Genomic DNA, 12,048 nt, shown 5'->3' on the forward strand with positions numbered 1-12,048 from the left:
ACAGAAGAGAGTGTTGCAGATCTCAGGAACAATTTGTGCAGTTTGAAAAGGATGTGCAAGAAAGCCAGTGTAACTGGAACATAACCAGATAGAGTAAGAGCAAGGGGATGAAGTTGGAGAGGAGGCCTAAAGAGGTCGGCTTCTCACAGCAACTGGAAGCTGTTGTAGATTTCAGGGCCGATCTACCAGTGCACAAGGTCAGAAGAGAGACAGGAATGGAAATTGACTTGGGACTTGATGCGGGGATGGGAGGTGGGTGGGGGGACATACAGAGAGGTGCGAGAGGGATAGGGTGCTGTTGTCAACACTCCTGGCTAGTTACCAGGGGGTGGTGGTTTCTGGTATCCAGGATAAGAAACAGTCCAGTTCTACTTCCTGCCTGGGTCCAAATGCTAGTTTTAATATTTTCTATGTCTGTGGCCATGGGCAGTAAACCCCTCCAGGGTTCACTTTTCTCATCTTCAAAGTGGGGCTAAATGTTGCACCTACCTCATTAGGACTGTTGTGACAGTTCTATAAGATGGATATTGTAAGAGCTTGGTAAATGCAGGCGGTCACCAAAACCAGGTGAAACGTACCCCAAGAAAGCAAGGATGGCTTAATATTTAAAAAGCAACCAGATGTAGGTCAGTGTATTAACAGAAAAAAATGAGACGAATCAAGGGCTGTGCCCATGTAGCTATATCACCTGAGACTGAGGTACCAAACCCAGGGTCCAGTCTTGCTCAGGCCCTCAGTCTGGCCCTGAATCACTCACTGGGTAAATGGAATTGAGATCTTAAGAGTAGAGTGGGGCTTCCCTGGTGGCGCAGTGGTTAAGAATCCGCCTGCCAATGCAGGGGACACGGATTCAAGACCTGGTCTGGGAAGATCCCACATGCTGCGGAGCAACTAAGCCCGTGTGCCACAACCGCTGAGCCTGTGCTCTAGAGCCCGTGAGCCACAACTACTGAGCCTGTGTGCCACAACTACTGAAGCCCACGCACCTAGAGCCTGTGCTTCGCAACAAGGGAAGCCACTGCAATGAGAAGTCCGTGCACCACAGCGAAAAGTAGCCCCTGCTCCCTGCAACTAGAGAAAGCCCCGCGCGGCAACGAAGACCCAATGCAGCCAAAAATAAATAAATTAAAAAAAGAAAAAAGAGTAGAGTGACTCCAGTTCTAGCCCTGTGGAGTGATTTCTCTTCTGAATCAGTCACTTCCTGGCCTCACTGGCCTTATCCACACATCCATTGTCCAGAGCTTTGTGTATTTGGCTCCTTTTCATTCAGGTTCCAGCTTAAATTTTTGTTTTATTAAAAAATTTTTTATTTTATTGAAGTGTAGTTGATTTACAGTGTTGTGACCAGCTTAAATTTATCTCTCATCCCTGCCCCCTTCGCCCACTGCTCAGCAATGCTAACCAAACTACTATTTTAATGATAGCACCAATTTAAAAAAGTGATCTTATTTATCACTTATCTTTCTAGCTAAAATGGCAGTTCCATTAGAGTGGGGACCTTTTGTCTGAGTTACTGCTGTTTTTCCAGTGCCTGGCACCTAATAGGGGCTTGATAAATATTTGTCGGAAAGCTGGCTTGCTATTGCATCTTGCTGGAGGCTGCTCAAATGGTCTGTGAGGCTTTTCCCAAGTGTAGGAATCTGGTTTCTGACTCAGACCATGGAGAGTTGTCACCATTAAGACTTTGGGGATTGTGAGAACTTTGGCTTCAGAGGCAAACGTTTTCCTATCAGGAAATGGTCAGATTTAAATTATGATCTTATGTCCCAACCCCCACTTGTCCAATTTGGGAAGAAACCTCAGGGATGAGATAAGTGATTAAGGACTCAGGGTCTACACGCCAGTTACACCTGAGCTCCGTGTGTCCTCCCATTTTGCTCTCTGGCCTTGATTCTCAGCACACCCTTGTCACCCCAAGCCACCTAAGCTTTCCCTCAAATCGTGCTCCTTTTAGTTCCTGAGGATGAGGCCCAACTTCAGGTTTCATTTCAGCCTGTGTTAGTAATGAAAAGCAGACACAGCCAGTGGGGTCCAATGCTCACCTTTGCAGTTATAAACTCTGGAGGCCAAATAGGCAGGAGGCACATGAAGAAAGGAGTCCAAAAAAGCCATGGCCCCTGCCTGTTTCTGCCATCACTTAAGTTACTATTGTGATGTGGCATTATCTTCAAACAGCTCTGGCTTACCTGTCTTTTCTGTCCAAACGTGTTTTTGTTTGTTCATTCAGCTAGGACCCTCAACCATCACTCTTTGACAGTAAAATAACCCCAGACTCTGTTAGAGTGGGTGGGACTTGTGGTCCCCCATGGACTTGAGCTTTTTTAGATGTCATGATTGTAACCAAGGTCACTCACAACCTCCAGGAGTTGCTTCTGGTGACTTGATACCCCCAGGCCTGAGACCCTTCTTTCCCCACCCACTGACCTGCCATTCATGTACATAAATTCTGCCCCTTTCTCTCCAGGCTCCGAACAAACTGAAAGTGCCTTCTGTTATCAGCTTGTTGTTCAAAACCCATTTTTAATCCAGTAAGAGTGTGTAAATGTTTAAAAACAAAAATTGAAAAAATGCAGAGCGCATAAATGCAAGAGGTGGCTGTGGTCGTTCTCATCCACATTATTCTGCACCAGATTTACCTCTGGCAGATGGATCTGTTATCGGGAAAAGTTTTTAAAACAACTAACAGTAGTCAGCATTTAGTGGATATCTTCTCTGTTCCAGATGCTTGTCTAAGCTTTAAAAATATTAACTCATTTAGTCCTCACACTAAGTCTATGAGTCAGTTTTTTTTCAGATGAGGAGGCTGAGTCACAAAGGGGTTAAGTGACCTGCCCAAGACCACATAGTTGTCAGAGCCTGTGGCAGTGACCAGGTTATACTGCCTTCTGAAAAGTACTGTACTACTTCCTGGAATGACAGCAAATGTTCTCGCAACAGGTGTCATTCTGAACACACTCTCTGCATTAATAGCTAATTCATATTTATAACAACCCTGTCATTAGTATCTTATATATAGTATCTTATATATAGACTTATAGGAATGAGGTTTTTAAAATAATTTTTGAAATTTTAACATGAATATTGTAAAAACAACAAGAACAAAAAATCAATTCTGGCAGTGAGACAGTAGATCTCCTTTGTATCGCTGACTCTCCTGTGATTTCTTCCCACCACGTTTCTTTGTTTTGTTTGTTTGTTTTTTGGCTGCACCGGGTCTTAGTTGCGGCACGCAGGATCTTTTAGTTGTGGCATGTGGGCTCTTAGTTGTAGCATGCGGGATCTAGTTCCCTGACCAGGGATCGAACCCGGGCCCTCTGCATTGGGAGCATGGAGTCTTAACCACTGGACCACCAGGGAAGTCCCCCGACCACGTTTCTTTGGAAGCTGAATGGTGGGGTGAAGGGGTGGGGTTCTGTCCTGGGAGGGTCACGGTGAATGGGAAAGGCATTGATTGTATCATCCTTTATGGCAAAAAAAAAAAAAAAAAGAACTTGGAAATACAGTTGTTCATCGGTGTCTGTGGCCGATGGGTTTTAGGACCTGCCATGGATACCAAAATCCACAGATGCTCAAATCCCATAATTGGTCCTCCATATCCACGGTTATGCATATGCGGATTCAACCAACCACAGATGGTGTAATACTGTAATATTTTTTGAAAAAAATCTGTGTGTAAGTGGACCCGCAGAGTGCAAACCTGTGTTGTTCAAGGGCCAACTGTAAACCCAATGCTGGTCACAAATAGGGGTCTAGTTCAACAAAATGTCACCCTTGAACTTCCTGGACTTCAGGTTTCCTCTTCTGTAAAATGGGGATAGTAATGGACCCACAACATTCAGTTATTAGGATTAAGTGGATAATACATGTAAATCACCTTAAACAGTATCCAGCACATTGTCCAATAAATGTTAGTGGTTACACGTTTGTGCAAAGTTTATTTAGCAATCATGAAACAAAAGGGTGTTCAATATCCTGAAAAGACCACCCATAGCTTAGTTACATGGACAAGGGAGGTTGCTGCATCGGTACAGTACAGTGTAGTCTATTTTTGTTAGAATACAAAGGGCAATACGTTTTTGGCTGTGTCTCATTTAAGGTTGCTTTAAAAAATACTGTTCAGGTTATTGTATTATAAAAATAGTGTGGGGACTTCCCTGGTGGTGCAGTGGTTAAGAATCCACCTGCCAATGCAGGGGACACGGGTTTGAGCCCTGGTCCGGGAAGATCCGACATGCTGCGGAGCGACTAAGCCCGTGTGCCACAACTACTGTGCCTGCGCTCTAGAGCCCGCGAGCCACAACTACTGAGCCCACGTGCCACAGCTGCTGCAGCCCACATGCCTAGAGCCTGTGCTCTGCAACAAAGAGAAGCCACCGCAATGAGAAGCCCGCACACCACAGCAAAGAGTAGCCCCGCTCGCGGCAACTAGAGAAAAGCCCACTCACGGCAACGAAGACCCAACACAGCCAAAAAAATAAATAAATAAATTTATTTTAAAAATAAATTTTAAAAAATAGTGTGAAAATAACACTATTTTTATAACACATACAATAATATGAACAATAATGAGAATTGTGTCAAAGTCATGATCCGAAAGGAAGCTACTAAACATTGTGTTCCAACTTCGTACATTGTATATCCTGATCACCTTAAGATGAATAGAGATGCAGCTTCTTGTTGGAGTTGAAATAAGGATGATTTCAGATAGCCTCCTGGGATCCAAACCCCAAAGCTTGTTGTACCTATTTATATCTTCTGCCTTCAGAGACTCACGCCCAGACCAAGCTCCTTGGGAGTATCCAAGCCGCCCACCCCAACACAGACACACAGAAAGGACTCTTCTTACTCTGGGCGTGTCTGAAGGCCCATCAGTCACCTAGGAACTGGAGAATTTTCTGGGGGCCTCTGCATGTGTGATTATTTTTTATTCTGCACTTCAAATCTTGCTTGGCCAAGATTGTGCTGCTAAAAAGCAGCTTATACCGCTCTTTCAAAAAAAGTCCTTTCGTTTCTTTTTTTTTTGTTTTTGAAAGTCATATTTCTGATTTTCAGTGAGTGATTTGCATACTCGCCCCTGTCCCTGTGGTCCCTGGACATTGTTCTTGTGTACACAAAAAAATGCCATTAGGGACTGAGGCTGGAGAGAACTTAAAAGGGCGGAGCCTCCATCCTTGTGCCAGAAGCTACTGTCCCTTAATGCGCCTGCGTGGTTCTCCCACGCCCTGGGGAGGATTCCTATCGATTTGTTCTGCGCTCGGCAGTTCTTCCTGGCAGCAGGCGGCCATCTTGCTGGAGCTTGAGAGAGACAGGAGAGAAGGGTGACACTGGTTTCAGGGCCGCCCCGGGAGCCTCAAGAGCGGGAGGCAGCCCCGGAGGTGGTCCCTGGTCCCGGGTCCTGCTCTTGGACCCGAGAAGGGAAGGCGGGGGCGGTGGGGGCAAGATGGGTGGAGAATGCCAACAAGGATTGCTAGGCGGCGGGAGGAGGGGCGTTGCTATGGTGACCGGGGAGGGGCGGGGCCAGGTCTGCTGTGAATCATCCGGGCGCTGCCCGGGAAGGGCAGGACTGGGGTGGTGACCAGGCTAACAGCCGGGTGGGATTTCGTGACATCCTGGACTGGAGGGAGTCGGTGTCTATGGCAACGATCGCCTGGCGGAAGGGGCGGATCTAGATCTCTTCACTTGAGACGCTGACATTCCAGGCCCTTGTCCTGCAGGCTCCCGCGGGCGGACGCGCCGGAAGAGGAGGCCGGGGAATGGCCGCGGTGTGGCAGCAGGTCTTAGCAGTAGACGCGAGGTGAGGCGTGGGGTCGAAGCTCGCGGGAGCGGAAGTTACTGTGGTGCATGCGCAATGGCGATAAGTGAGGCTGGGCGGAGAACTTGCCTTAGGCGGCTGAGTGGGCTTGCTGGAAGTGAGCATGCGCAGTAGCAGGGTGTGGGGCTTGCCCATAGGGAATGACTGGCAAGCGAGGGTCGTTAAACAGCATGCTAGGATAATGCAGTCACATGTGGGCATGCGCAGAGTCTGGTATTGGAGCCTTTGTTGGGGGTGGGTGATAGAGCCCATGCTGGTGACATCCTGTTCCCCACTTTTGCCCCCGGACTTCTCTTACCATCACTTCCCCAGTCTGACCCAATCGCCATACTGACCCCCACCATTGCCCCACAGTAACCCCCGTCACCATGTCAGATTGGCCCCTATTATTGTCTACACTGACTCAGTCACCGCATACCAATTCCAGCAGAACTGCAGACTGCCTCCATTGTGCCCACACTGCCCTCATTGCCATGCCCATTATTACTGTGGACACACCCTTATCACAACACCAGAGAGACCCCCATCACCACTGCTGATCACTTGCCATCCTGACCTATCACTGCCACACACTTCATTCTCCTTCCCTATCCCCTGAGCTGATTGATTCCCTCTGTCCTGTGCCTGCTGCCCGCCTTGCCTCCTGCCATCGCAGGTACAATGCGTACCGCACACCAACGTTTCCACAGTTTCGGACACAATATATCCGACGGCGCAGCCAGCTACTGCGGGAGAATGCCAAGGCTGGGCACCCTCCAGCATTGCGTCGGCAGTACCTGAGGCTGCGTGGGCAGCTGCTGGGCCAGCGCTACGGGCCCCTCTCTGAGCCAGGAAGTGCTCGTGCCTATAGCAACAGCATCGTCCGCAGCAGCCGCACTACCCTTGACCGCATGGAGGTGAGCTCCTCCCCACGCCACCTGCCTCCATATATATTCACTCAACAGACTTGTCGAGCACCTGCTATGTTCCAGGCACTGTTCCTGGCTCTTAGGATGAGCAGAGGGCAAAAGAGATAATGTATGAGATAAATCAACAGACAATAAGATAAATAGGTTGATAAACAGGCAATAAACAAGATAAGTAGGTCAATAAACATAGCAAACCAGGTAAACAAGTGAATAACTACCATGGCTTGTAGTGAGGAGTGCTAACATGGAAAAATAAAGCTGACTTTGGGAATGAAACAGGACAGGTGTTGGGGACAGAGAGAAGCTATTTTTAATGGGGATGCTCAGGGAAGGCGTCTCTGAGGAGGTGACAATTGAGCTGAGACTTGAATGAGGCAAGAGAAAGCTGAGTGGCTTTCTGGGGGAAAAGTGTTCATTCTTTGTTCAAAGAGCATTTGTTAAGTATTTGCTGAGAGGGGCAAGGGTGAGACCAGGGGAACTAGTGCAGAGGCCACCACAGTAGTCCAGGTGACGGTGGTGGCAGTGGAAGGGGTGAGAAGGGGTCTGGTTCCAGCATGCGGGATCTCAGTTGCCCGACCAGGGATCGAACCTGCACCCTCTGCAGTGGAAGTTCAGAGTCTTAACCACTGGGCCACCAGGGAAGTCCCATGGTTCTGGGTATATTTTGAAGACTCTAGATCTCATAGGTCCTTGAGGGCTGTTTGCAAGGTGTGCCTACCCTGACCCTCTGCAGTGGAAGCGCAGAGTCTTAACCACTGGATCACCAGGGAAGTCCCGTGGTTCTGGGTATATTTTGAAAACTCTAAATCCCATAGGTTCTTGAGGGCTGTTTGCAAGGTGTGCCTACCCTGACCCTCTGTTTGCAGGACTTCGAGGATGACCCTCGGGCCCTGGGGGCCCGTGGGCACCGCCGCTCCGTCAGCCGAGGCTCCTACCAGCTGCAGGCACAAATGAACCGTGCCGTCTATGAGGACAGGTATGCACCAGGGGCAGCTGAAGGTTTGTGAGGAGGAGAGGAGCCACGGGGCAATGGCAGGCCAAACGCTAGTACCTCCCTCCTCTCACCCCTCACTCCTGTTGGGACCTAGGCCCCCCGGCAGCGTGGTGCCCACGTCAGCGGCAGAAGCAAGTCGAGCCATGGCCGGGGACACATCGCTGAGCGAGAACTACGCCTTTGCGGGCATGTACCATGTTTTTGACCAGCACGTGGATGAGGCAGGTGAGCCAGTGGATGGTGGGTCCTGTCACCACGCATTTGCCCAAACAACTGGGTGACAACCACCCAGTGCATCCTTTTCTGGAATGCAGAGTCTCAGGCCCACCTCTGAGGGAGGAATTGCTATTCATCACACCTTTCGCAAAACCTAAAAGCCCTCTGCAAAGTGATCTGCAAAGTCTTGGTTACTTTGTCTACCATAAAGGGGCTCAGCAGCTTAAAAGAGCACTTTGCAGAAGGCTTCTGGGGTCATGAGTTGCTTGAACGAGCTTAAAACCTTTGCTGCAGAGAAATCCCCTTGCAAAGGGCAGAGTGGGTTTTGCAAACTGCCAAGACCTTGGTAACTGTAAAGCGCTTACTGAGATATAGAAGGCTTTTCGCATTGCAGAAGTCATTTGCAATCCATAAAGTACCTGCCAAGATTTATGGAGCTTTGGGCAGAGGGCCTTCTGGGGTTCCAACTCTTTCTCAGCCAAGGAAAGGCCCTTTGCTGAGGCCACTGTGCCTGGTGCAGTGGGTCCCGGCCCTTGGCTCACACGTCAGAACCTTCTGTAAATGAAAGCATTCGGTGAGCGTGCCGGCTCTCACAAATGGCTCCTTGGCCTTGCAGTCCCCAGGGTGCGCTTCGCCAATGACGACCGGCACCGCCTGGCCTGCTGCTCGCTTGATGGCAGCATTTCGCTGTGCCAGCTGGTGCCCGCCCCGCCCACCGTGCTCCGAGTGCTGCGGGGCCACACCCGCGGGGTCTCCGACTTCGCCTGGTCCCTCTCCAACGACATCCTCGTGTCCACCTCGCTTGATGCCACCATGCGCATCTGGGCCTCTGAGGACGGCCGCTGCATCCGGGAGATCCCTGACCCCGACAGCGCCGAACTGCTCTGCTGCACCTTCCAGCCGGTCAACAACAACCTCACTGTGGTCAGGCTCCAGAGCACCCCCTTGCCGAGGGCGGGATGCCGGGCCAGGAGGGCTGTCGCAGGGAGTCGGGATAAGGGGGTCCCCTCTAGTCCATCGCCTCCGTCCTCCTCTGGCCAGACTCAGAGGGAAACGGGGCAGAACTGGGGACGTGGTTCTTGGTCTGGGATGGCCTCACTGTGGTAGACTCTGGGGATGGGGGGCGGTCTGGGGGTAGGGTCACGGTCCCATCAGGAGTAGTCCTACCGTTTTCCAACTTCAGGGGCTGCTGGTTGGGGAGCAGGATTACTAGTCGGAAACCTTGTTTCATCTCAGTGGCAGCATCACGGTGGTCCGACCCGGATAGAGAGTCAGAGGGCAGGGGAAGGAAATGAAAAGTCTGGCCTGGTCCTGAGCGGGGAGTAGGGGGAGCTGGCCCAGTGAGCCCGTGCTCTGGGATCCTTTCAGCTGTAGCAGCAGCCGCCGCCCTAGTATAGTCAAGGCTCCAGGAAGGACCAGGCAGGCCCCTTTAGTTCTGGGAGCAGCTGTCTCTTCTGGTCAGATTGCAAGAGGGACTGGCTGGGGAGGATTACCGGCCTGAGTCACCTTCCAGTCTGCCGGCCCACCCTCACTGTGATGACAGTCCAGTAGGGATCAGCCAGTCCCATCGACAGCAGCCCCGCTGTGGTCAGACTCAAGGAGGGACTGGCTGGGAGCAGGGTGATGGTGTGCGGGTCTCACCCACAGGTGGGGAATGCCAAGCACAATGTGCACGTCATGAACATCTCCACGGGCAAGAAAGTGAAGGGTGGCTCCAGCAAGCTGACAGGCCGTGTCCTCGCTCTGTCCTTTGATGCCCCTGGCCGGCTGCTCTGGGCGGGTGATGACCGTGGCAGTGTTTTCTCCTTCCTCTTCGACATGGCCACAGGTAGGCAGACCCTAGGCCTGCATCCGGCTGCTCACACTCTCACCCTTCTGGTGCATAGCCCCAGCCCTCACCGCTGCCTCCCCTCCCTCTGCTGCCACAGGGAAGCTGACCAAAGCCAAGCGTCTGGTGGTGCATGAGGGCAGCCCCGTGACCAGCATCTCCGCCCGCTCCTGGGTCAGCCGCGAGGCCCGGGACCCCTCGCTGCTCATCAATGCTTGCCTCAACAAGCTGCTGCTCTACAGGTGGGTCTCCTCTCTGGGCCGCCTGGAGGTGGGGGGCCTGCCGCCTCTGTCAGACTGGTACGAGAGCCCTGTCTCCCCAGCAGACTAAGCCATGGAGCTTAACTTCATTGAGGGGGGAGGTCCGGTCTCCTAATAATAGTAATAATATGATAATGGTGACATCAATAGGAGCAGTAATGCAATAGGAGCAGTAATAGTAATAGCAGTAGCTACCATGTGTGTAGCAGTTGCTGGGCTAGGCCCTGTTCAAAGTACCTTATACATATCCCCTCATTTAATCCTCACAGCAACCCTGTGAGGTGGGTGCTGTAATCATGTCCATTTTACAGATGAGCAAACTGAGCCATAAAATAGACTAGAGTCCCCTTAGAGCAGTGGCCTGCTTTCCCTTCCTTCCTTTCTTTTTTTGTTTTTGTTTTTTTTTTGAAGCTGGGAGTTTTACTCTCCCCACTCACTTATGTCTGTCATCTAAATGCAGTTCTCAGCCTGGGCTGCACGCTGGAATGCTTTTCTCACCAAACTGCCTGTGGAAATGCCCCAGGCTCCCTGCAGTAGCTCGGGTTCATTCCTTTGAATGGCCATGTGGTATTCCACGGTGCAGGGGTGCTGTAGTTTGGTCAGTCATTCCCTCTCTTTGTGCCCGTCCTAAATCAGGATCTCTTAGGGACCCTTAGGAAAAGAAACTAGTGAATTAAACAACAGAGGCTCCCCATTTGTATCAACAGATACAGTTTCCAAACTGTCACTAACTCATACACCAGCCCGTGCTTTATAGGTTTATGCAGTCGTCTCAAAACTGGATTTCATGAACCTTGAAAAGACTCAGGTGCAGGGGTGGGGACACAGACTGGCCCACCGTTCGTCCCCCTCTGGGGCTGAGGCTGCCCCCTGACCCGCTCTCTTCCTCCTCTCAGGGTGGTGGACAACGAGGGGACCCTGCAGCTGAAGAGAAGCTTCCCCATTGAGCAGAGCTCGCACGCCGTGCGCAGCATTTTCTGCCCCCTCATGTCCTTCCGCCAGGGGGCCTGTGTGGGTGAGTCCCATGGGGTCGGGGTGTCTGGATGGCCAGGGAGGGGCAGGGACCAGGGCTGGTGCTGATCTGGCTCAGCTATCACGACATCCTAATGCCCTGACTTCCTGGGCCTCAAGAACTCTCACGCCCCAGCAACCTCACACTTTGAACACAGACCCCCAAACAGCCCAGAAACCTCACAGCCTAAGACACAGACCCCTCCCCGCCGCCAACAAAGAGCTCAGAGACCTCACACTCTGGACGCAGAGCCAAAACAGCTAGGTGACCTTGCATCTAGGGTTGGTCCACCCCAGAGCCCCCAGCCCCGCGACCTCACACCATGGACATAAATCCCTCAACACCTCAGACGCCTGAGAGACTTCACACGCAGGGCACCCCGCTGCCTCCTGCAGCACCTCCTGATGATCTTCTCTCATCTGGACAGTGACGGGTAGCGAGGACATGTGCGTGCATTTCTTTGACGTGGAGCGGGCAGCCAAGGCCGCCGTCAACAAGCTGCAGGGCCACAGCGCGCCCGTGCTGGATGTCAGCTTCAACTGCGATGAGAGCCTGCTGGCTTCCAGCGACGCTAGTGGCATGGTCATCGTCTGGAGGCGGGAGCAGAAGTAGGAGACTTCCAGCCTTGCCCCGTCCACCTTCCCACCCGCCTCCGGCCCCAGCCTTGTGTTTGTAAATAAAGTTCCTGTGGTTGTGCCGATGGCTGGCTCCCAGGTCTTCTGGGGGTGGGATGGGGGAGAGGGCAGCTCTAGGACCCAAGATGGGATGGGGTTCACCTCCTCATTCATTCCTTCATGCATTGATTCACTGATGGATTCATTCAGCAACCGTTTATGAACGTCTGCCATGTCAGAGGCACCACTTCAAGTGTTTTATACAGTCACGCTTTGGACAGACATTGTGGAGCACCTACTGTGTGCTGGGACCTGTTCTAGGCACTGAGGGTACAAGCTGTGACTTAAACTGACAGGAATGGCTGCCCTCGTGGGGCTTACATTCTAGTGGAGGCAGGCAAATA

At 51.6% G+C, this 12,048-nt stretch overlaps 1 protein-coding gene and 1 non-coding gene across 6 annotated transcripts; one reads left to right on the forward strand and one right to left on the reverse strand.

Moving 5' to 3' along the window:
* Positions 1–3,284: 3,284 nt before the first annotated feature.
* TRNAW-CCA (transfer RNA tryptophan (anticodon CCA)) lies at positions 3,285–3,357 on the reverse strand. Its single transcript has one exon. It is a non-coding gene; the product is annotated as a tRNA-Trp (tRNA).
* Positions 3,358–5,235: 1,878 nt separating this feature from the next.
* WDR13 (WD repeat domain 13) lies at positions 5,236–11,730 on the forward strand. 5 transcript variants are annotated; one of them, XM_057539041.1, is made up of 10 exons: positions 5,236–5,375; positions 5,715–5,794; positions 6,468–6,708; positions 7,587–7,696; positions 7,809–7,939; positions 8,547–8,854; positions 9,578–9,758; positions 9,859–10,000; positions 10,915–11,033; positions 11,458–11,730. In XM_057539041.1, exons 2-10 carry the CDS (start codon positions 5,754–5,756, stop codon positions 11,640–11,642), a joined length of 1,458 nt encoding a protein of 485 aa, XP_057395024.1. In that variant the 5' UTR covers positions 5,236–5,375; positions 5,715–5,753; the 3' UTR covers positions 11,643–11,730. The 5 variants fall into 5 exon arrangements, with proteins under 5 accessions (XP_057395024.1, XP_057395026.1, XP_057395028.1 ...); XM_057539043.1 differs by having other exon boundaries at positions 5,262–5,318; XM_057539045.1 differs by having other exon boundaries at positions 5,277–5,375; positions 6,502–6,708.
* Positions 11,731–12,048: the final 318 nt, after the last annotated feature.

This window comes from Balaenoptera acutorostrata, chromosome X (genome assembly GCF_949987535.1).
Source record: "Balaenoptera acutorostrata chromosome X, mBalAcu1.1, whole genome shotgun sequence".
Taxonomy (NCBI): Eukaryota; Metazoa; Chordata; class Mammalia; order Artiodactyla; family Balaenopteridae; genus Balaenoptera; species Balaenoptera acutorostrata.